We start from the raw sequence: 23507 nt of genomic DNA, 5'->3' as shown, positions 1-23507 counted from the left end.
TCCTCAGGAATCACCAGGGATGCAGCAGGATATGTGCCAGCACACAGGTGAGAGGCTGAGGTCAAATGCACGACCCAAAACGAAGAGGAGAAGTGGTTAAACACCATCCTGAGCAGTTCCTTGGGGTAGCAGCTCTCCCCCCACCTCCTGCACCCCTGCTCAGAGCACAGCATTGCCCTCCTGCCAGCTCGGGCTCCTGGGAAACCTTTTCTTCACTTCCTTGATGATTTTTAATTAGACCAAACGAGCGATTAACCAACACAACAACCCCTCACCCAACTCTCTCCTTACGCTCGTTTGATGAAGGTGATGTTGCTGCTGCGGGAGGGCAAAGCTGCCACGGTTCGGCGGTGGCACCTGGCAGGGTGGCACTGCCAAAATTCTGCCAGGGTCGCCCCACTGGGGTCTGCCAGGGTCTGTGGGTACCCTACACATCATGTCCCCTTCCCTGCCTCAGCACACGGAACAGAGCTGGAGGGCAGGGAGAAAAAAGCACGAGAAAAATGTTTATGAAGTTATTTTTTTTGTTAGTTTTCTGCCCCTTGCACCGTTCCCAGCTTTCGGGAGTCCTGCAGCCTTGGATCGCCCGGTTGTTTTCCTTTCCCCACTGCACTCCTGTACGAACGAACGCTAGAGGCTCCCTCCTTCTGGTCTGCGAGAGAACACTTAGCTCCTAACTTTTTTTTTTTTTTTTAAACTTCCCTCAGGAAAAAAATGTGGACTTAATTATCTGTGTAAAATGTCAGATGCAGGAAAGGGGCTGTGCTTACTTGGATATCCCATCCGAGGCGAAGTGACTGATTTTTTTTTTTTTCTTCCCCCTCTTCTTCTTCTCCATTTTTTTTTTTTTTTTCCTGAGGGGTGGAAAGCGCCTCGCGAAATAAAAGTGCAGAACCGAGCCGGTGGCTCCCAGAGCGGCCGGGGCGGGCGCGGCGGGAGCCCCCAGCGCAGCGCAGCGCAGCGGAGCCCAGCGCGGAGCCCACCTGCCCCCGGGGCAGCATCGCCCCGCACCTTCTCCCGGACTGAGACCTTCATACACACATAGAAACACACACACATATATATATTATATATATATACACACGCTTTTTATTTTTTTAATCCTTCCCCCCGGCTTTCCTCCAGGACTTTTCCACCGCCTTTGGGACAACCCGCAAACTTCTCACTCGCTGCCCCTTCGCTGCTTTCTTGGTGATTGGGGCTTTTTTTTTTTTTTTTTTCGGGCTTGTTTTGATTTTTGTTTTGCTACTTTGATTTTTTTTTTCCCTCCTCTCTCCTTGGGAAGACCCGCCTGCCTCTCTCGCCTCCCGTGCCCCACCGGAGAGGCCGGGAGCGGCTCCGGCGGCGCGGGCAGCACCTCCCCGGCGCACGGCGTGCGAGAGTACGACAAGGCGATCCCGCCGGAGAGCAAGAATGGGGGCAGCCCGGCGCTCAACAACAACCCGGCCAAGAGCAGCAGCAAGAAAGCCCTGCTCATCTGCCTCGACTGCCTCTGCCTCGTCATGGGTGAGCACCGCGGGCTCCGCGCCCCCTCTCCCCGCTCCCGCACCCCCTCCGCTCCCCGGGAAAAACTTTTGGGAAAGTTCGGCGGCGTGCAGGCAGAGCTCGGCCGCGCCGCTTCCCAAACAAAAGCGGAGCGGGGCCGCCGGGAGAGCCGGGCCGGGCGGCGAGCGGGGGAGCCGGGGAGCGGCCGCGCCGGGCTGGGGAGCGCGGGGGGCGGCCGGGGGTCCCCGTGGGGGGAGCCGGGCACGGCAGCCCCGCACCCCGATGCCCTCTTTGTGGGTGATTCGCTGTCGTTCGTGCCTCGCTGGCCCCGCGGCCCCGCTGCCGGCCGCGGGGGAGCGGCCCGGGCGGTGCGCAGGGGGCACTGTGGGCTCGGGGATGCGCCCTGGGGCTGCCCCCGGCACGGGCCCCGCTCCCGGCGCTGCCTCGGCGGCGCCGGGGCCAGCTCCAGGTGGAGGCAGCGCTCTACGCTCAGCCCGGCTCGTGTTTTGGTTAATAATGGAAAACAGCAACTCTTGGCGCTCTGGTTGCCGTGTCGCTCTGCTGGCGGCTTCACCAGCGCTCCTCTCTTTCTCCCACCTCGCTAAACTCATGCCGGAGCGCTCTCGCAGCCCCTGGCAGAGGTTTGGGTTTGCCTGGCTGCTCGGTTTTTGGGAGTTGCGATGGGTTTTGGGAGATGCTGTGGCATGGAAGGGAACTGTCAACAGCGCGTCTCAAAAAAACTTTTTGCATTCCAAAACATCAGCCCTTCCATTGTGGCTGCGATGCTGAATATTTAATTGACAGACACAGGCAGGGGAAATCAACCGGCTTCCAACAAAGAGATTAATAACACAACAGCACGTGAGTTTAATACTCCAGACACCACAGTCTTTAAAACAATTGTTTCTGCTTAGAGACCATTTTTTAAAGACTGTCAGTTTGATTTAATTTTTATGCAGTTTATTGATCATCTGGTGTATATTAGGGGGCACTAATACATTAGGAGGGGAGGCATGGTTTTCTCTTTATATTCCCACAAGAATAGGGGCCAGTGCAGAAAGCTTCATCTTCTCGGATCTGGAAAAAATAAAAATACTTGGTATCCCATATATGAAACTAATATAAGTAGGAGCATAACTAGCTGGACTTACCTCGCTTATTTAAGCAGAAAGTTGAATTCCTAGTAAAACAGCTCCTAGGAGTCAGAACTTTTAAACTTTTATTTACCCAAGTTTTCTTAACTTGAGGCATTCCTGGCATGAGTAGGTGCTATTTGAATGGGGAAAGGGTTTTGCTTCCCCTTCTCTGGGCGAAGGGTCCTAAATGAAAAAGCAGTTGGTTGACATGTGTTATTCTACTTGTGCTAGTTTGGATAAACAGGACTTATCAAGCTTCACTGGAAAGTATTGTTAGCAGGGAATAATGTGATACAGCAAAACTGTGATTGTTGCTTTGTTTCAGGTTGCTACAGGTGGAAATCAGGAAATAAACACCAGAGTTGGCTTGTTTTGGGGTTTTTGTTGGGATTCTTCGTTGTTGATTTGTTGTTGGGTTTTCTTAGGGTGAGGAGCATTTAAATGCAAGAGCATGAATGCAGCAGAAAGTTTAGATCTGACTGATCACTGTCAGGTGAAGGGCATTGGTGAGACATGGTGAGGGAGATGATTATGGGATGGAGAGCCCATGATGTGTGTTGGGGGATGGATAACTCATGATGTATGTTTGGGGATGGGCTTTGAAAATACACCCGGACCAGGACCAGGAATATCGGACCTGTCAGTGGATGACTGGGCATGAGTTGCTGTCAAAGCTGCCCCACTCATGGGAGGCTTGGCTTGCTCTTCCTTCTGCCTTTTGCTAGGGAAGACTATGAGCTTATAGTTTGCAAGTACTTGATTCCTATTTTCTTGTTTAAAAAATCCCCCAAAAAACCACTTGTAAAGTGGAAAAAAGGTGCCCTAGCTGAATCCTTCCTGTGACAGAGAGGTAGACAGGTACATATACATATACAGTGGGAGAAAAAAAGTCCCATGTGAGATAACAAGGAGCAGAATTGGGTGAAATGACTTCTTCTGAGGTGGAGGGACCAGCAGAGATGTAATGCTGGTGCATGTGGGCACATGGCCAGTGGCCTCCAGTGCAGTCAAACTGAGTTACGCCTCTTGAGCAGCTGCCCAAAGACATTCAGAGAAGCAGGGAAACAGAAGGCTTTTTCTCATTTGAGGACCACTTTAGGAAATATTAAAACTGACCATTTGATTTGCAGAAGCCTGTGACGCTGTGCTGGCTCGTGCTGCAGGTAATGCCATAATTCAGCCTTGAATTGGTTTTCTCTGAGGGGAAAATGAAAAGAGGGAACTATGGCTGGAATGTTTTTCAGAAATGACACACTCTGTGTGAGGCTGTAGATGTGTACAAACTCTTTGTTTACACACAAATTTAAACAAATTACCCAGAAGACAATTACCATAAACATCTAAGAAAGTCTGAATTAGTAAAGCCAAGCTATCAGGATCTTCCTTCAGCTTTAATTTAGTGAGAGTAGTTAGAAAGATCCACTTTTGTCTTTCATCCTTAAGCAGTACAATGGTTATCTTGATAGCAAATGCATAAGAGGAAGATTTGTATCTTTTTTTTCTTGGGGAGCAGGGTCATGGAGCCAATGGCTGGTGGAGCGAGTTGGATGAAGATCCACTGCACCAAACCCTCTATTTTTCCTGCATTTCCAACTTGAGTTGAGTTGGCAGGGAGCTGGATGTTCCTGAATGACCAGCCCACTCCTCTAATGAGTGCACTTGGCACTCATAAATCCCTGGGCTCTTGCATGAACAAGAGGTTTGATCGCCGACACTGTGAACTTCCCAGAAATTCCGTGCCCATGCTTAACTCCATAAAAAAAGGCAGAAAAGAACTGAGTGTGCATTTATTAAAGCAGGTCATGCAAGGGGGGAAAATAACTTTCTCCATCTGCTTCCTCCTCTTGGGAGGGCTCCATTTAGAGGATTGGAAGATGCTTCCTGAAATTGTTAGGGCCACAGGCGAGCTTGGTGGTGTGGAAGAGTCCCCGCTGCCCTGTCCCTGTCTCCTGCTCACTGCAAAACATCTGAAAATATGATGGAGGGGGTCTGGGCAGGTCTGACGTTCCTCCTGCTGAGCAGGTTGGTGTCTTTACTTTGTAGAGCAGTGGGGAACTCTCTGAGCAGCAAAACAAGAGGCGTGATGGGTGGACCTCGCTCCACCTTCATCTGATCATCCGCCGCTCATCCCTCTGCCAGGAGTTTCCTGCACCTCCTACCTGGAGCTTGGAGTTGTTATTCGGGGAACTGGGGTGACCGTGTCTGGGGCAGATCTCAGGGGACAACTTTCCCTCGTGCCACAGGGTTTTTCTATCCTGCAACAGCCATCAAACCTCCTCCTGATGGAGACATGGCCAGGTGGGGAAAAGCCTCCTGCCATGACCCTTCAGATGGGATGTTTCGGAGCCTGGCCCCACAGATGTAGCATCTAGGGTTAAATTTACTCCTCTCAGACCTGCTGTTTTCCCTTGGCAGGGGCTCCTGGTGTTCAGCAAGCTCTGAGCAGCCACCTGTGCTCTGCTGACGGGTGCTAAGTCAAGCGTTTAATCTCGGAAGAGGGGAAGGCTGTGTCAGCAAGGGTGATAGGGCAGATGAGGGTCTTCAGTAGCTTGTATTTGTGCAGCTTGTGCAGGTAAAACAGCTTCCAAAAAGTCCTGCTTGTGCCATAAAATAGAAGGATTTCATCTGGCATACCTGCTTTTGAGGCTTGTGGAAATTGGCTTTATGGGAGCATATGTTTCAGGCTGGTGGGATGTAAACTGCACATAATTTACTGCCCTTCTTCTTTTCTGCCTCTAATTTAATTTTCTCTCTTCTGTCAATCCCAGTTAATCTGTGCAACACAAGTTTTACAGCCTTGGGAAGGTTTTTTGAAGCAACAGATGGATAGACCTCTTGCAACCTTAATATCTCTTCAGCTTTCTCACAAATTTGGCATCTCCTGTAGCGAGCTTGATGCTAAAATGAACTTTGAAAGTAAATATTTATATTAGCTGGACCTTGACATGTTTATGTAAGTGGGTATATAATCTTATAATTTGGGCTAACAGTTTAGATTACTCTTGACTTCCCTCTTCTGTGTAGAAAATTGTGTAGTCCTTCAGCTCTCAGAAGCAAAAAGGATTTGAGCTCTGCCAGGGGCCCTGTCGCTTCATCACAAAAATTGGTGCAAACAGGCCTGGGATTGTCATCTAAGTGTAAGGAGTGGGAGGAATTGGAGATGAGGGGTGAGGTTAGAGTTATTTGGATGGTGTAAAGCTGGATGTGATGAGCTAAGCAACTTCACTTTGTTTGGGTTGGGGCTGTTGTTTTTATTTTTAGGATTGCCCCGCTGCGCAGCACTCACTTGTCGCATGGGTCACATCTTTCTGTGCACCTGAAGAAGACACTGAGCCAACCATTTCTTGTTTCCAGCAAGGGACAGCAAGACCTGACTGTACCAAACCAGCTGGACAGTCCCAGCCCCTCGGTGATGCCTTCTCCACACTGTGTCTCCTCCGTGTCAGGGAGGACCGAGCCCACACCGCACGGGAGAAGCTGTGTGGGTGGGTGGAGAGTTGTCATCGTGTTTTGAGCATCCCTAGGTGGGGTTTGGTCGTTAATGTTTATGTATCTCTCCACAACCTGTAGGATCTCCTGGTGGCAGCGAGCTCCTGGCCAGAGGTGGCTGCTCTGGAGGTGCTCTGGCAAAGGCAGATTGGCAGAAGTGGCACCTTGGCATGAGGTTGTTGTGCAGTTGGACTCTGACAGAACTTGGGAGTTAAGGAGGTTTGGTTTTTTTTGAGCCTGGAAAAGCTTCTTATTGAAGCAACAGTCAGCACCTAAAGTGTGATACCCATCTGTTGTGCCTCCCTTGAAAGACCAAAGGAGCCAAAGATGACTGGAAGTAAAGGCGAGAGAAATATTTTGGAGGTGTTTAAAATCCATTTTTTCTGCATTTGCTTTGTGAAAACAAATAAACAAAAATAAAAGACAACCGACCTATCAAAAAGAGATTATTAGTGACAATTATACTTGAGGTGTTAATTGCAGAACAAGGAAATGCTGTACCTATGGCAGACTGAGTCCTCAGGGGTATAAATCTGTTGGCTTTCCTGAGTTGGTGGAACTTGGCCAGCCTGAAGATGTGTCTCCAGGAAAAGCAGAATTACATGCAACTGCTTCATGGCCAGGAGTGCTTTGAATCCTGTGTACCTGCTGCTGAGACAGGCAGGAGATGGGAATCACAATTACAGCAGATGACATTTTTTTAATTGTCTGTTTGTAGTGAGCACAGAAAATAATATAAACATCACTCCCAGATCAAACGGATTATTTTTATACCCTTTAAATCTCCATTTAATATGCATGCCTTTCCTGGGCTGCTTTGGTCTGACTCTGTTTGTCTGGATACAGGCTGTGGTGGTGTCTTCTCCAGATGCATGTGCTCTGTGTACCACCCAAAAATGGTTTGCATACCACAGCTGGGGAACCTCTGGCAAACCAGGCCCCCTCTTCAGCATCTGAGATAGGCAGGGTGTTTGTGTGGCCCCATCTCTGCCTGAAATCCTTCAAAGAGGGGGAGGCAAAAGCCCAGCTCTGCTCCGGCGGAGTAGGCTCCATCTCCTCCCCATTCCCTTCATACAATGCTCCCACTTCATCCATAGTAATCCAGAAGGGACCGTTGTGGTCTCCTGGCCTGCCTGTGCCTGGAACAAGGGCCTGCCTGTTGAAGGCAGCGTGGGGAAAGGCAGCAGCCTTCAAACCCTCCTATCCCAGCGTTCACACAGCCAGAGCTGGGAACAGCAACTTCCCTGGCATCCCAAGGGGCTGTGTCCCAGCGGGGGAAGGAAGCGGGGAAACCCCCTCCCAGGATGTGGCTTTCCCCCCTGCCAGCTGGGGTTTTGTGTGGATGCTATCATACATATATATATACATATATATGTGGGTTTTTTTTTTTTTTACATTTTCTTCCTTTTTGTTGTGTCTTAGGGCCTTGTTCAGCTCTTCCGATAGGTCAGGTTTCATATTTCAAACAAACAAAAAGGCTCAGAAATGAGAATGATAAAACCTCAATGAAAGAGGTGAATTAAAGTAATCCAGCGCTTATCCTGTAATTATAAAAGTTTGAAGTCAGTTTTCTGAGCACACCTCTGTGCTTCCTCCCTTGCCAGTGTGTCTGGAGGCCAAGCCTGTGGCCAGCCTTCCAGATACCTCAGCTGGGTGGGTTTTGCAAAAAGCTGGGAGAAGGATGCCTGTATGTCACATTTCCTCATGGATCAGTGGTCCCTTTCCCAGGAGGGCTTTTACATCCCTTTCAAAGTCACCCCATCTCCGTTTCAGTCTCTCATGACATCCACCTTGGAGGGGCACTACCTGCTCCACAATTTTAGAGCAGGTGGAAAGTTCCTTCGTGTGAATCGGGTGCCTGTGGCCAGGGATGTGTTGGAGCAGCTGTTGGGAAATTGGAGAATCCCTTCTTGCCACTTAGCTGCATGCAAGGGCTCAGTTGCAGCAGTGGGATCGTGATCAGCAGAAGCTGCTCCTCCAGTTCGACCTGAGGAATCAGAATGCCACGAAAACCAGGGAATTTGAGGTGTCTTCATTTGGATTTTCATGTAAACACCTTGAAAGCAAGCCTTCAGCATAAGTTTGTTACCAAGAGAGTGCATGAATGAGTTTGAAAATCAGCTTTGTCGTGGCAGGTTTGGAAGTACCAGAAATTCCTATGGAACTCCATCCTTTGGAGTCAGTCACGTAAGTGGGCTTGTTTTTCACATGTGCTGGATGTTTTGGAGACAGAGGGTTGAAAACAGACTCTGCATCAAGTCAAGTTACAAGCAGAACATGTAATTTAACTCCAGGGCTTGTGATGTGCTGAAAATGCCTGTGCTCTTTGTGCTGTGTGTTCTGTTCCAGCCCTGGAACAGGACTGCATCCATGCACGACCTTGTCTTCTCTGAGCACATGGTGCCCTCCTTCAGGGCCAGGCTGGGGCTGCCAGCCAGAGCCCAGATGGAGCTGCAGCTGCTCTGACACTAGTGGTGACACTGAGTCAATGGAGAGTGCTCATAATCCTCTACTGCTTTCCCATAGTTCTGCATCCCTTGCCCAGAAACATGTGGAAGTGTGTTGGTCGTAGCACTGAGGAGCTTGGGAGGTGCCTCCAGGTTTTCTGGTAAAACACACCAGTGGCATAGCCTGTGAGGCTTGGAAAACACAGCAGATTGAGGCTGGAGCAGTTGGCATTGCTGGGTTCACCCACAGCTTGCCCTGAACACCAAAGGTGGCTGTGGGACTGAGCTGTCCCTCACTGCTTCAGGAGTTTGCAGGTGTCAGACTGTACCTCTTGGAGCCTCATCATCTTAGCTGGCTGCTGGAGCTGAGAACAGTGTGGTTCTTCCTTCCATGGCTTTAAAGAGAAGAAGTGAAAGTTACTGGTGAGATGTTTTGGGCAGCCATCCCTCCTGAAAGAAATGACAGTCTTTTAGAGAGCTTTTGCCTCCCAAAAGTGTCAGTCTGGTGCTGCACAAAAGAAGAAATTAGCTGCTTTCACCTGTAACATCATAAAAAATAACTTCCATTTTTGACCAGCCAGCAGTTACCTGTTGCCTGACTATGCATGCAGGCTCTGCATACAGATATTAATTACATTATTGTTAATTGAGCATTAATATGAAGCTGAGACCTCATCATATCTTCCAAGTGTCCAGCCACTGAGTTTGAAAGCCAATGTGCCATATGGGGTCTGGGCTTCCTGTCTCCTTGACACTCAGCAGGTTATTTATGACTTTTTTGGGGGGATGGTGTGATGAGCTTTCCTTCAAGCCTGGAGGGAGCAGCCAGTCCAGCCCTGGTTATCGTTCCCAGTCAGCTGACAGTGAGCTCTTTGCTCTGGTCTTTGTAGCAGCACAGCAGCCGTGGCAACCAGTCCCACATCCCAAGCATTTTGAGGGCTTCCAAGGCTTTTCTGCAAGGCCCATCACCCTTTAAAGTGCTGGTTTCCAAAGGGAAAGTTGCAAACAGCGTGGTGAAATGCTGATAAGCAGGTCTGGTCAGTAACCACTGGGTGCATTTGTGTTCTGAGTGATGCTCAGGGAGTAATTTTGGATGGCTGGTAAGCTGATGGCAGGCAGCAAAACTGCTTTGAAGTCGATAGCTGTGAATCAGTTTGGTGTTAGCAGGTTTCTGGAGCACCTCTTTGATCACTGATCAGATGGCCCTTGCCTTTTTGGGGAGCTGCTTCTCCCTGAACCCAAGTGCTGGGCCGAGGATCCCTGTGCCAGGCTGTGCTGCCCTTGGTCCTGCCCGGGCACGTCACGGGAGGTTTGTGCCTCTGGGAGTTTCTAATCTGGGGAGACAGGAGCAGAAGGAGCAGCATCACCTCGGCGCGTGGGCAGGCGCTGGAGCCCGGCGAGGGCACGCTTTGAAGGCAGTGTTTCCAGTACAGAGGCACCCAGGTGCCCAGTGGGGCTTTCAGAGCTGCTGAGGCACCTCTGATTCTTTCCTGAACTCCCCGTTGGAGCTGCAAACTTCAGTGCTTCTGCCAGGCCTCCCAAACTATCTTGAAATCAGATCCTCGGCGACTGTGGGGGAGTCTGTGACTGCCAGGGCTTGGGCTGAAGTGTGTCCCTAGGACATGTGTGCACCTGTCCTGGAGCTTCCCGCCTGAATTCCTATGAAAACTTACCCAGGTGCCTCTGTTCTGGTGCTTCCATGCTCTGCAGAAAAGGGAAACAACCTTGGATTCACCCACTGCAGCAGGAGCTAGCTTGTCCTTTCCCAGAATAAGAGCTGGAGTTTTTCAGGTTAAGGATGTGGAGGAAGAGCTGCACTAAGGCATCTGCCAGTTGATAATACATTACAAAAATGGATGATTCTCAAAGGGAAGGCTTGGAGGGGCTTTTATCCTACCCATACTTGTCACGCTGAGAGAAAGTCCCTTTGCTGCCTGACCACAAGAGGCTGTGCTTTTCATAGAGGACTCAGGGGCTTTTTTGCCTTTTTTTTCTTCTTATTAACTAATAAAAATTTGCAGCATCAGTTACTATCCCCTCAGATAATCCCACTTTTTTTCCCCACATAATCTGGGTCAGATATTTTTTCATCCAGCCCTCCTGGTTTCTTGACCATCCCTGCAGCTTTAGCATGCAGCTGTCATTCTGCTGCAGCTCCCACAAAGCGGCTGAAAACCAAGGTAACAGCAACATTTTGAGTGAAGGGGATGAAATGTGGGATAGGTTCAGCGTATTTCTTTGTCATTGTTGGAGTCCTATTCAGTCTGGAACTGAATAGGAGGCTGATTAGCATGTGGAAGCATTTCTAAAGCATTGGGCTGTGAGGGTTTGGTGGTTTGGTTTTTTTGTTGGTTTTTTTTTTTTTTCCTTAAAGGAGAAGTTTTGTGGCATTTCTTTTTCTTACTGAGCTGGTACGAATCTTTGTCAAATGCAAAACCCATGAAAAGCCAGATAGCATTTTGGAGAAAGCCTGTTTTGATAAATCACCATGGGCACAAAGAAGTTTTCCAGTGTGTAAAAGTCTCAGAGCCACTGCAGAATCTAGGCATGCAGCATGTTTGAAATTGCCAGACAAGTGGGATAGTGTTTGGGATACACCAGGATTGTGGATATAACAACAGGTACTTTGCTTTTGCTGTTGCTGAAGCTTTCTGCCACAAGTGGGTATTGGGTCCACAGCCTGAAAATCCACCTGCTTAAATCTCAGGGTTTTGCTTTCACAGGGGAAGATGTAGCACTGAGGAAAATTAAAGCTGCCTGGAAGTGAAAAACATCTTATTCCCCCATGAAGTTGCTTTAAGTCTTGGGACTGAGGCTGGTTTTGGGGAAGAGAGGTTTTCCCTTCAGTGTCAGGGTGAAGTGTCAGGCTGATACTCTAATTAACACTTCCTTGCTGCAAGATCTGCTGTGTTCTCTCTGAGGGGTGAAATTACCACCTTGGTGCTGTTTGTGGTCTCAGCTGGGTCAGTGCTGGAGCAGACATCCTGCTCTGGGATCACCATATCCCTGCCTTTTGTGGGAACACGGGAATTTGGGGCATTTCCAAGTCCCAGCGGACATAGGAGACCCCCGTTGCCTGTCTGTGTGAATGTAGCAGAGTTGTGCCCTGAGCTTGCAGTGCAAGAAAATGCATTTTATTTCTGTGTACAGTGAATATTTTTTTTCTGTGCACAGTGAGTGATGGACACGAGGCCTGTCTTGAAGGCCTCAGTGAGTGATGGCCTTGGGGTTGCATGAAAGCTCACAGCAGTACTTGGAGTCAGACCCTCTTGGTGATGTGTGCATGGCCTAGATCTTGTGCCTGGGTGTCTTTGATGCCTTGTCTGCTTTCCTTTCAGTTACACCAGTTTAAGAAAGACAGAATGGTCAGCTCACTGGTATGCCTCAATGTCATGCAATGGAATGGTTTGGATGGGAAAGGGAACTTAAAATTCATCTTGTTCCAACCCCCTGCCATGGGCAGGGGCACCTTCCACTATCCCAGGTTGTTCCAAGCCTTTTCCAACTTGGCCTTGAACACTTCCAGGGATGGGGCAGCCACAGCTTCCCTGGGCAACCTGAGCCAAGGCCTCACCACCCTCTGAGTAATGCCAGCTATTGAAGGCTGATTAAAGCTATTGTTTAATTAAGGAGAACTCTGCTCCTCTGTTCACAATCCATGATTAAAGGGATCTTTTGAAGTAATTCTGCAGTACTTTCTTGCTCCCTGCCTTTCTCTCCTTCATGGTGGAGAAAGTTCCTGGTGCTGAGGGTGCCCGGCTCGGCGGGCTGCGTGCTATTACGGGACCGCAAACCTGCTGGCAGATCTGGCTGCTGCCAAAGGCATCCCAACATGAAAAAGCCCTGCAGAGGGGTGGAAGGGAGTTCAATCTCAGGATACGCTGATTTGGAAAGGGAATCCAAACAAAGAGGCTTTTCAGCAGAGCCTGAGGCTTGGCTTCTCTCAAGGGCAGTTTGGGCTTGGGGAAGCATCCGGGAGGCGGCGAGCGGAGCAGGAGTACATGAGCTGGATGCCGCGTGGTGTAAGGTTTCCCAGCACAGCCTGGTTTTGTGTTACAGGCTGGGGAACGGGCTCTAAGCTCTCCTCTCCTTTCTTTTACTTTTTTTTTTTTTTTTCACCTCCCTTTCTTTTATTTCTGTTGGAAACAAAGGAGAGGTTTAGGTTTTTTTGTTGTTGTTGGTGGTTTTTTTAATAAAGGTTCCCATCCCCTGCAGGTTTGGCGGTGCCTCTCGCTGTTGATGCTGGAGGGGGACCCTTTGGTGACTGTGACCTGGAGAAACTCTTTGCAGGGTCCCACACAGGCCTCACAGGGATGTTTTATTTTGCTCAGAAAGCTCAGCCCTCTCAGGGGCTCACCGAGGGCACTCTGGCAGGAGCTGGCGTTCCTGAGGGGACAGGCACCTCGTAAAGAAGTTCTGGCTCAGATAAGAAGTGAAATGAGGTGGATGCTGGGGCACCTTCTTTGCAGCAGGAGGGATGCAAAGTGGAGGGGGTGTCTGCCAGGCCCCCTGTTCCCATGGCAGCCCTGTCCCTCATTGTGACACCTCTGGTGCCACCACGTTCCCCTGAGGTGCCAGGAAGAGCCGAGTGGGGAGGAGGTGCTACCAACCATCCCAACCAGCCAGTTGGGGTTTTTTATAGGCACCAGATGGTTTTAATAGAGGAAAGCTGAACTTCTTATGACCCTTCCCCACAGACGTTGTTTGTTGTTTTGTAATTGTGGCCAGGACAAAACCCTGTTCCAGAACCTGCAGTGAATCGAGAGCTTGGTGCCTTCTTCTCCATCCCACCATAAACCCCCCACTGTCCCCACGCTCCTCTCCCTGCCCTGACTCCAAATGATCCAGGGGAAGCTGCTGGGCATGGAAAACTTGAGGCTTTCCACTGATCCCTGGCTAAAGAGATTAGCAAGAGAAGAAACTGAAACATCTAAAAGCAAAGCACAAGGAAGCAATAAAATGTCAGGCCATGTTTTCCCTGTTGGTTGATTAAAAATTCTCCTGATAAGCAGGGAAGCTTTCGTGGCTGGACAAGACCTGTATCGTGTCAAATGCAGTGAAAGGTTTATTAGAGAAGGATAAAGCGGTGCGAGCGTTGGGTTGTACTTGTAGCCCTCCTGGAATTGTTATCCCCCAGGGCTGAGGAGCAGTGTTTTTTGGAAAAGAGAAAGTCAAGCAGAAGGAGATGAGGCTGTGCTCCCCATGGGAAAACCATCAGCAGTGGCAAGCCAGCGAGCTTGGAGACCTGTGCCCAGCCAGTGCCAAGATGCTCCACTGAGCCCACAGTTTCCCTCTAGCCTGAGAAATCTTGGGATCAAACACAAGATAGGAATGACAAAACAGGAAAACAAAAGGCTCACTTCCATGCTGTTGTGTTTGACTTCCCAAGGTTTTAATTGCCAAGGGCTGCATGGGGAGCCAGCTGGCTGCAAAGGGATGCAGATCTCCAGAAAGAGAGGCAAAGGCATGCAGATTTCAAGTAAAGAGAAGAAAAGCTCTTTTTTGTTGTGGGTTTTTTTTAATCTTTTGTCAGAGAAACTAACAACTGTTATGTTTTCCTACAAGAGATGCAGTTTTGTGTACATTTCCCCTTCAAAAAGTAAATTATCACTTTTAGTTACCTGCTTCCTCAGCTCTCCCAGCTGCTCTTGAAGCTTCTGCTGTTATTATTTTGCTACCTGTAAGAGTAAGAGGGTGCAAGCAGCAGGAAAGACAAGTATAGAGTACAAAGGATGCCTCGATTTTGTAATTTTTCTCCTTGGAGCAGAAAACCTCTGCTTGTTACAAAGGGAAAAACACTGTAGGTGGTTTAACTTGCAAGCCCTTGTCCCATGCTCCAAGAGATGTGCATTTCCCTGCAGATGTGGTACACAGTGTCAGCAGGATCAGGCCCACCAGTGTGTGGCCTTGGGAACAGGCTGGACCATCCCAATTTTACTGCCAAAGCCTTGTTTTTATATGATAACTTGGAAAGAGGGGGGGAAAGGCCAGCTTAAAGTAATAACAATAATAATATTAATAATAAAAAAGCATGGGCTATTTGGCACGCCGGGTGTATAAATCTCAGCATTAGCTACCTGTGAATCATCCAGCAGCACGTTAATTGGTACCCCTCAGTAGATGAGGATTTGGCACAAGGTCTGCATGTAATTACAAGCCACACACAGAAGGACACAGGCAGCTAATGAACTCCTGCCAAACTCCAGCTCCGCTCCTGCGGCTTTTGAAGCCCGCTGGTCTTTCAGCGTTTTGTATGGTAAGCACTGAAAGGCATCAAATCACTCCTTTGACAGTGTTTAGAAAGGGTTGGTTTGTTGAATAACCCAGTCCCTCCAAAGTCCCAAATCTGAGAACTGGAGCATCTATAGGCTCCTTTCTCAACAGAGCAGTAAATAGGCTGGAAAAAGAGGACACCCCTGAGGAGCTCCTGCCTTGCTGACAGGAGCCAGAGGGCTCTGGTTGCCACGATGGGCTGCAAGAAAAGAAACTATTTCCACTTAAAAAATACTTCAAAACAATCCCACCAATGGGATGCTTTTTGTTCCCAAGCCCCGTTGTTTCACACTGAGGCTGTGCACAGCATCTCTCATGGGTTTGCAGTTGCACTGGTGTTCTGAGTGAGGTGATAAAAAAGGTTTTTGGAGGGTTTCTGCCCTGTTGGGAGGGCAGGTTTTCATGGGGCTGGCTTTGGAAGGTCGTAGTGCTTTTTCATGGATGTTTTGTTGCTGGGATGGGATTTGAGCCTGAGCCCTTTTCCTCCTCTTTTCATGTATGAGGTGACAAAGAGAGTAGTTGTTGAGATAAAAACAATTTCCATGAAAACCTGCGATTTTCAGGCAAACATACCAGGCGGGTTTCATGGCAGTACCATGGTGAAGAGGAATAATGCAGCTTGGCACGAAGCCCTTCCAAATAAAAAAAAAAAAGGGGGGAGGAGAGGAAACAGAAGAGCCTTTGTCAAAATTAACTGCAATAAAGAAAAAGGGACTCCTATTCCCTTGGGCTTCTTTAACCTTCTTTCCTCAATTTATTCACACGTTCCTTGACAGCAGGGCACAGCATTGTTGCAAGAGGCTGGAAATGGAAATTGGGAGTTGTCCATTTTTGGTTTTAAAAGGCATGGTACATGTTGTGTCCCTCAAGTCAGTGTGAATAGAGCCTTGGCCCTTGCCTGTGCCATTCAGATGTGGCCCAGTTCATCCTGTCCCTTAAAGAAACAGGGTTATGGGATGTCACCTGGCTGCAAAATGCAGCTGTTATGGGCAGGTGCATGGGAAAGGGGCTGGGGTGACAAGGTGGCTGTGCTCATCCTGCCTGGCCCTGTGCTTGCAGAACATGGTGGTAAAGTTTTCAGTGTTACACTGGATTTGCAGAATTCTCAGTTTCTTAGAGGGATAAAAGCACCCAGAAGTCGGAGATGGTGTGCAGCCCGGAACCATGCTGTCCCAAAAAGTTCTGTTTGGCTTTCAGGGGCACAAATAATTCACAGGGTCTCATCCAGGACAGGTGGGTAAGTCCTTGTGTGCAGCATGGGTCATCTGTCACTGCAGGTGATGTCTTGCCTCCAAAATACCCCATTCCCAGCTGCTTTCCATCAAAACTTCTGTGGGCAGAGTGTCAGCATGGCCAAGGCAGCAGTTGTCATACCTCCTCCTTCCCCTGCAAAGTCTCCTTTCCCTGTAATACAAAGTTGTTTTAATTAGGAGCATGGTTTTTATTTATTTTTTTAACATTACCAGCACAATCTCAGATATATCATGTATTGCTATACATTAGGATGCCACTCTGTGCAGTCAAAATACAGAGGAATAAGAAGAATGGTAATATTAATCTTTTTTAACCCATTGATAAATAGGTAAAGCCTTTCAGAGCTCTGCTCTGCGGACCACCAAGATCAACCCCCTTCACTTTAAGGGCCTTTGGATCACTTCCACCCACGTCTCTCTGCCTTTCAGCACTCTGGGCCGTGCTTTATGTCCTGGAAACTCTACCAAATCGCGACTACCGAGGGGGAAAAGCTTCATTTCCAGTTAATCAAGGGAGTTGTGTAATACCATTTTCTCCTGGGGAACTTCCAGAAAAAAGAAAGGAGGAGAGGAAAGGGGGGTGGAGAAAGGGGAGCATTACATAAAGCAAGTATATTAAGAGGAAATAAATTGTGAATTAAAAGTGATTAGTGAACTTTTAAGGAAGAGGTCAGAAGTGCTTTTTGGAATACAAACTTTTTAAGCTTCCAGTGCTTGTATTGGGTTACAGAGTTATAACCCGGCCTTATTTGTGCAGGTGGCTGCTGCTTCAAATCCAAAGAAGGATTTTGCATTTACAATAGGTACATTGACAGAACTGGGTCAAAAAGCTACTGGTGGCAGGCTCAGGGCTATGGCCAGGGGCTCTGCTGCCTCCTGCACAGGGGCAGTTTCTCCCTAAAAAGTGCTTAATTACAGTGGCACTGCCTGGCCATGGTGATCAGGAGGATGTTTAGGAAGTTCAGTGACAAAGTTTGGTGAATTTTTATGTAAGAGACCTAATGTTGACTAGGTTAACTGGCTTTATTTTTGCTTCATATGGTTTGTGTCTTTACTGAGTTAAAAATAATAGAATTTTGTTGGCTGCATTACACTGGCTACGGTTTTATATTTCTACCTGTTCTTGTTATGGTTTGGGGTGTCTGTGCAAAGAGGAGGAGCCAGGGCTTCTGTTTTGGGGTGTTTGGGGGCAAGAAGCTGAGATAAGGAATTGTTGCTTGCTATTTTATGGATTAAAACAGCACCTACATCTCACAAAATTCTCCTTTTGACTAGAGGGTGATAAATTGATTGGATGGGGCCCTGAGCAACCTGATCTAGTGGGTGACATCCCTGTGCATGAGTTGCAGCTAGGTGATTTCTAAGGTTCCTTCAAACACAATCTTTTATATCATTCTGTGGTTCTATATGAGGTGAACAGAGTTGTGATTACATGGGGAAATATTAGTGTTCACCCAGCCAGTGGGATGACCAGGACGAAGGGGAGCAACTGCTTTGGTTTGGCAGAAATCTCTTAGATTCCCCTCAAAAGAAAGGGGGTGTTGAGTGTTGCTGGGGCTGGGCAGTGGCCTGAGCCCTTCCTCGAAGGCAGAGCCCAGAGGAGTGGTGGTGAGAGGCTCGTTCCAAACCCTGCTGTCCAGCAGAGCCAGCCCTGCTCGTTCCATTTGTAATTGGCAATATCATAGTCACCACAGTGTGTTTTTCACACAAGCTGGTGGCCTTTGCCATTGCAGAGCTCACAGGCACATCTTTATTTTTTAAAATTTTTCCCCTCTCTCCAAGCTGGGTCATCCTAGGTCAGGCTTGTCATATCTGTGAGACTTCCAAAGCACATGGATGTGCAGAGGTGCCTCAAAAAGTGTCGACACTTGGGGGTTTTCATGGGTGTTGCATTTTATCCCTTGCTGTAGATAATGGGAAATGATGGCTTTGTTTCCATCAAGTTTGGCTGGACCTGGCTCTGGATTCCTGTTGGTAACGTCTTTATATTCACCCTCTCCAAATTTGCTGTTTCCATCATGTTCAGCTGGAGCTGGCTCTGGATTTCTGGTGGAAACGTGTTTTATATTCACCCTGTCCAGATTTGCTGGTTGGCCAGTGTGGTTTAAATCTGTTTTATCCCACAAATGCAGAATTTTTTAAGGACCTACATATTGCGGCTTGGATAAGACTTTTTGTTCTTATTAATGCATTCTGAGGTATTGAAAATAAATGTGCACTTTAATATAAAGGTTTTTTTAATGCATCAGCTCACGCCAAACTCCCATGAAGAACTACTCTTTGTAGAATTCCCTGCTCTTTCTTCCTCTGTATATGGTCCTTATCTTTGAAAATAGGTGACAGCTACTCACTAAAAGCACTTTTTCTCCCAGATAAACACAATGGCAGCATTCCTGTTCATCTGGAGCTCTTGGAGCATGAGGCTGGCATGTTGTGGTCCAGCCACATGAAGAAATATTTCTACTCTTGGTTTCAAATCCAGAGGAATTTGCAGTGCAAGAGGATAATTTGGCATTTGGCTTAAAGTATCTGTGACCAAGAACCTTTTTATAATTATATTCTCCCAGGATGGCAGGGTTAATAAATATGCTCCAGGTTGCACAGGGCTTAACCACAAAGAATGAGTATCATGGAATCGTGGAATGATTTGGGTTGGAAGGGACCTTAAAGCTTGTCTTTTTCATGGACAGAGACACTTTCCACTAGACCAGGTTGCTCAAAGTCCCATCCAATCTGTCCTTGAGCATTTCCAAGGATGGGTTTGGGCAGCAGGTAGAGACTTCTGTCACTTTTGACACCACCTTTGGTTCCTTTTAAAGGCATCTCTCAAATACCTCTGCAGCCTGGGGTCATCAATGTTATAGGGTTGTCCATCTAGAAAATAAATATTTTTTGCTTTCTTTTTGTTTGCTATTGCACTAACAGGCATGAGAAGATGTTTTGCCCAGTGTTCCTGATTAACCAGTTCTTACTAAAAACAAAGAAACAAACCCCAAAAAAGCAAGAACCTATGAAATATCATCTAAGTCAAAATGAGCCTTTATCTGCCCCTAGGAATTCTTTTGGAATCTGTAGCATCTGGTGGACCTAAAATGGTGAGGTTTGCTTTGAAGTTCCTACCATTTAGCTGAAAATTAAAAATAGGAAAATGGACAACAAAATTGTCACTCTCTTCAGAGGAAGGATGCCAGACAAATTAATAGGCAAATGTTCATGGGAATTACATGAACAAACCTACAGCAAGTAGAAAATCAACTAATTTTTAATTTATTTTTTTTCTTTTCTTATTTTTGGTGGAAACCAACCCATTGTGCCCAAGAGCTTTTCCAAACAGGTCAAATCAGAGAAATGCAGTATATACCGATCCTTGTTTATAGGTTCTTTGGTACTCTAAAGCAGGTACCTGTTTTACCATAAAGTCTAGGGTTTGTTTGTGTGGAGAATTTTCTCTCCCCATGTGTCAGCTGAGAGTAGTGGAACTGTAATCGAGCTGAATGGGAATCTGTTTGGCAAACAAAGATATTAGATGTGTTTCCAAAATACAGGCAGATGCACAGATCAGTCTGCTGGACTGCTGGAATCGAGGTGAAGAACAATTAAGACTGTGCAGGTAGTAAAACAGCAGAGCTGATGGTTAGCCCAGTTGTCTCCTTGTCCTAGTGAATATGTGGTCCTCAAATCTCCAGATTCAGTCAAAAAACATAGGGATGGAGGCACATCACCAATGCTTTCAAGACCTTTAAAAATCTGAATTTAATATCTTGATGCAGTCTGCAGTAGGATCCTTATTTTGGCTGATACTGGGCTGCAGATCTGGTCCCTTGAGATTATTTTTTTAGCTGACCACGCTTCTGCCATTCCTTCAGATACACCCAGTGCTGGTGCCGAGCTTCTGTTTTGATTGACAGCACATGCCTGATATGGCAGAAATGTGGAAATACTTCAGTTTGTTGGGTTATTAACCTTTATTTATATATTTATATATATATTTATACATGTACAGTGTAAGTTGGCTCCGAGAGTTGCTCGCTCTTGCATCAGTTGCCAAGGCTGTCCTGAAGTTCTTCTTGAAGTTTTGGGAAGCCAACTTTTAAAGCCCCAATAAAAGCCCACCGTAGGCTAATCTGGTTTATATGCATTTTTAAATATGTACAAATTTTGTAAACCAAATAAGGTTTGTATGTACCCAAGATCAGCCACTAAGTACTTCAAATAGAGAGCTTGTCTCTTGTAGGTACCCAAATATTTACAGTGTGACTTGAGTAAGGAATTAGATATCCCACTCAGCCCTGCCAAATTAATTAATGGTCTATTTCACTTATTTAGGTAGATGTCCGATCTAGTGAAACCTTAAGAACACCCAGGGCCTGGATAGTGCCAGGCAAAAGCATGGAATACTTGTTAGAAATTACCATTGCTTTTTTCAGATAGCCAGCAACAGCCCACTGACCTGCAGGCTTAAAGAACAAAGATTTAATGGGGAAAAAACCCCTAAACTCCATCAAAACCAGACATTTTAAAAGGAAAAGGTGGTGATGATGCTTAATTTGGTGCAAAGGTGAAGGCTGGGCTGAGAGGATGAGAGTGGCCTGGGTGGGTCACTGCACAAATGTCTCTTGCCTTCCACTCCTTCCACTTTTTGATGAGTGGCCAATGAAAGCTTACCGCCTTTTTTTTCCCTCTATTAAATCTGCACAAGTGTTAACTTTTCAGAGACTCTGAGATTCAAAGTGCTGTACCCAACACAGAGCCCTTTTTTCTCCTGCCTTTGATTTTTATGCACATTTCAAGCTGATCAGAGAGTACACGGGGGTTTTGTTTAGGCTTGGTGCTGGGGTTTTAGCTTTCAAGCTGCCAGCTTTCCCAGGATTATTGCCTATTAACTGCCTCTTCATAAAGGTGCTGACCAAAGAAAGGAATATTTTTTCCTTGGTGCTAGACTTCCAAACTCGATTGGCTTTATTAAATGGAAAGACAAATAAATTCAAACCCTGCTCTGAAATACCTTAGCACAGGACACCAGCAGTTAGAGGTCACCAAGTCACTTGGACTTCCTCCCAACAAAAGCAACATCATTTTTCAATGTCCAGCCCCACAGCATCCCGCAGTGCCTCACACAATTCCTTAGTGTCCACACCTGCTCCGTGCCACTCGGAGCAGGGCTGAGCCTGTTTGGATGGGGCAAGATCAGTCCTCGAGAGAATTCTGTTATGGTTTGGAGCCATGTTTGATCTCTTAAAGCAGAGCTGGATAAAAGCTTGTGGTTGGGATTTCCTTGTTCTGTTATTAAAGCAAAAAAATCCCCATTGAACAAGGAAAAGAAACTTTCCTTCACTTTGTGAAGGATGTTACAGGTCAGAAGGTAATTTCAGCACTGTTTACCTTTATGGCATTGGAAGAACAAATCCCTTTGTTTTTTGCTTTAGTTTCCCATGAGATGGGGGTAGCAGCCCTTCTCTGGTTGCACAGCTCCCTTTGGATGTGCCAGTGTTGTGTCCATGCTTTAGGACATGATCCACAGGCTTCTGTGTCATTTTTCAGCATGGAAATACTGGTATTAAGGAGGATGTAGACCCTTCTGCAGCATTCCTAAAGATTTTGCAGCTGGTCTGCACATGGCAGAATGACCAGACAGTACCATTTTTGGAGAAAAGTGAACATGCCCAAAATCAGTGTAACTTTTCTGCCTGCCCTGTACATCTGTCATTCACTTCAGTGCAAGTCACTGTTTCCTGAAGTGAACCTCTTGTATCCTCAGTAGTTTGGTACTATGTGTAGGGATGGGAAGTGGTGGAGGTTGAAGACTTGGCACATTTATGGGGTTCAGCTGTTGAATCTGTAGATCTGCAGCCAGGGGTGCACACTCTGAACTCCATGTTAGAATGCTGACTCAGAGAGGCAGCCAGGGGCAGGAGAGGGGATGAGGACAGATGTTCCATCCTCACAGTGCAGCCCTACTCTGCTTGCCTTCCATTTCCAAGGTGTGTGGGCTGTAAGCCCCACTTCTGGATCCTTTTGCCTCGGGCAGATCTCCTAGTGTGAATAATGTCTCTGTGGTGTTTTGTTTGAGGGATTGCAAAGGCATCTCTCCCTGTGTTTAATTTTCTGTCTTCTTCCAGACTTCCCTCTGTAGTGTTTTTTCTGGAAAGCCCATGCTCTGCCAGTCTTTTGGCACCACTACAGGTTTCTCCATGCTAGAACCCCCTTGGCAAAAAAAATGCAGGAGGTGACCTGGTCCCTCAGACAGAAGGGAAAGAAATAATCCAAGAAATAACCTCGTGGAAGAAGAGCCATCTTGAGCATAATTTATTATTTGCTATGGGCTGGGTTCTTCCATTCCTTGAGTGAAAGAGAAGCCTCTCACCCAGCCCTCAAAATCGAAGGCATGTTATGTCTTCTGATTAATATTCACTCAGTTATACGGAGTGTGTTTATGTTTCTCATGTTAAAAAATGGGAGGGGAAGGGAAAAAAAAAAAGGGAATCTGAGGTTAGTGTTTTGCTGGAAAAATATCAAGACTTGATTGGCAATATCCCACTAAACCACAAGTTTGTAGGAGAGAAAACAAACCCATTGGATTTTCCAAACTATGCCTGTGTGCTTTATGAAAATGTGTCCCATATAGGTCACTTACACTCTTATTATAGCTGTGGCAAGTGTACATATAATTGAAACACGGAAATACTACCCCATGCTGCTCAATGAATGAAGGAGAAACAAATCTTTATTATTCCTGGGTTCAATATAGGAACACTATTGTCTCTTTTTTTTTAATGTATTTTTTTTAATTTTTTTTTTTTTAGGGCCGGTTGTAGCTTTCAGATGTATTTTATTGTCTGTGGGAACATGTGTTTTACAGACCTGTCATGTGAAAGCCATTAGCAAGAGGAACTGGAGGGGTAACAATGAGCCACGTAACCGTGGTGTGTCTACTCCCCGAGTTCAACCCCGTGCCGCCGCTCCGTGCGCGCGCGAAACCGGATCGCGCCCGGCGGCGTTAGCGCTTCTCCCCTGCCATTCCTCCTCGGGAAACCTAAGGATTTTTTAAGTGGCCCATTAAAATGGGATTGCTGGCATCACAGGCAGGCTTCTGGGGCCAAGCTGGCTGGGCATCAAAACGGTGAAATCGCGGAATGAAGATCAGCTGGATTCACACGAGATGTCCGGTTTTATTTACCAAATCTGAGCTGGGCGGGCGGTTCTGGAACTCTTCCTCGCTGGTTCACACATGTGGTGGAAACTGTCCTGCCGTGCCAAGGAGCTCAGGGCCCAGAACTTGCAATTAACCCATTTCCAGGGTTTTTGAGAGGATCTCAAAGGGGCCCTGAGCAGTGGCCTAGACCACTACTGAGTACCTGAAAATTTTACTTCAGTATGTGTTGTCCCTGCTCACTGGTGATGGAGTTTTTTCTTAAGACTAACAA

General features: G+C 47.1%; 1 protein-coding gene across 1 annotated transcript in view; it reads left to right on the top strand.

Annotated features, from left to right (window-relative positions):
• The first annotated feature begins 1386 nt into the window (after positions 1-1386).
• Positions 1387-23507, top strand: part of PLPP3 (phospholipid phosphatase 3) — a 43365-nt gene continuing 21244 nt past the window's right edge. The window contains exon 1 of the mRNA XM_039711392.1: positions 1387-1506. Coding sequence (XP_039567326.1) covers positions 1503-1506 — 4 coding nt within the window. The 5' untranslated portion in view covers positions 1387-1502. The remainder of the gene's footprint in view (positions 1507-23507) is intronic.

This window comes from Passer montanus, unplaced genomic scaffold (genome assembly GCF_014805655.1).
Source record: "Passer montanus isolate IOZ18808 unplaced genomic scaffold, ASM1480565v1 scaffold25, whole genome shotgun sequence".
In the NCBI taxonomy this organism is placed as follows: Eukaryota; Metazoa; Chordata; class Aves; order Passeriformes; family Passeridae; genus Passer; species Passer montanus.
The sequence above is the reverse complement of the archived record's forward strand: the minus strand, read 5'-3'. Positions and strand labels throughout refer to the sequence as shown.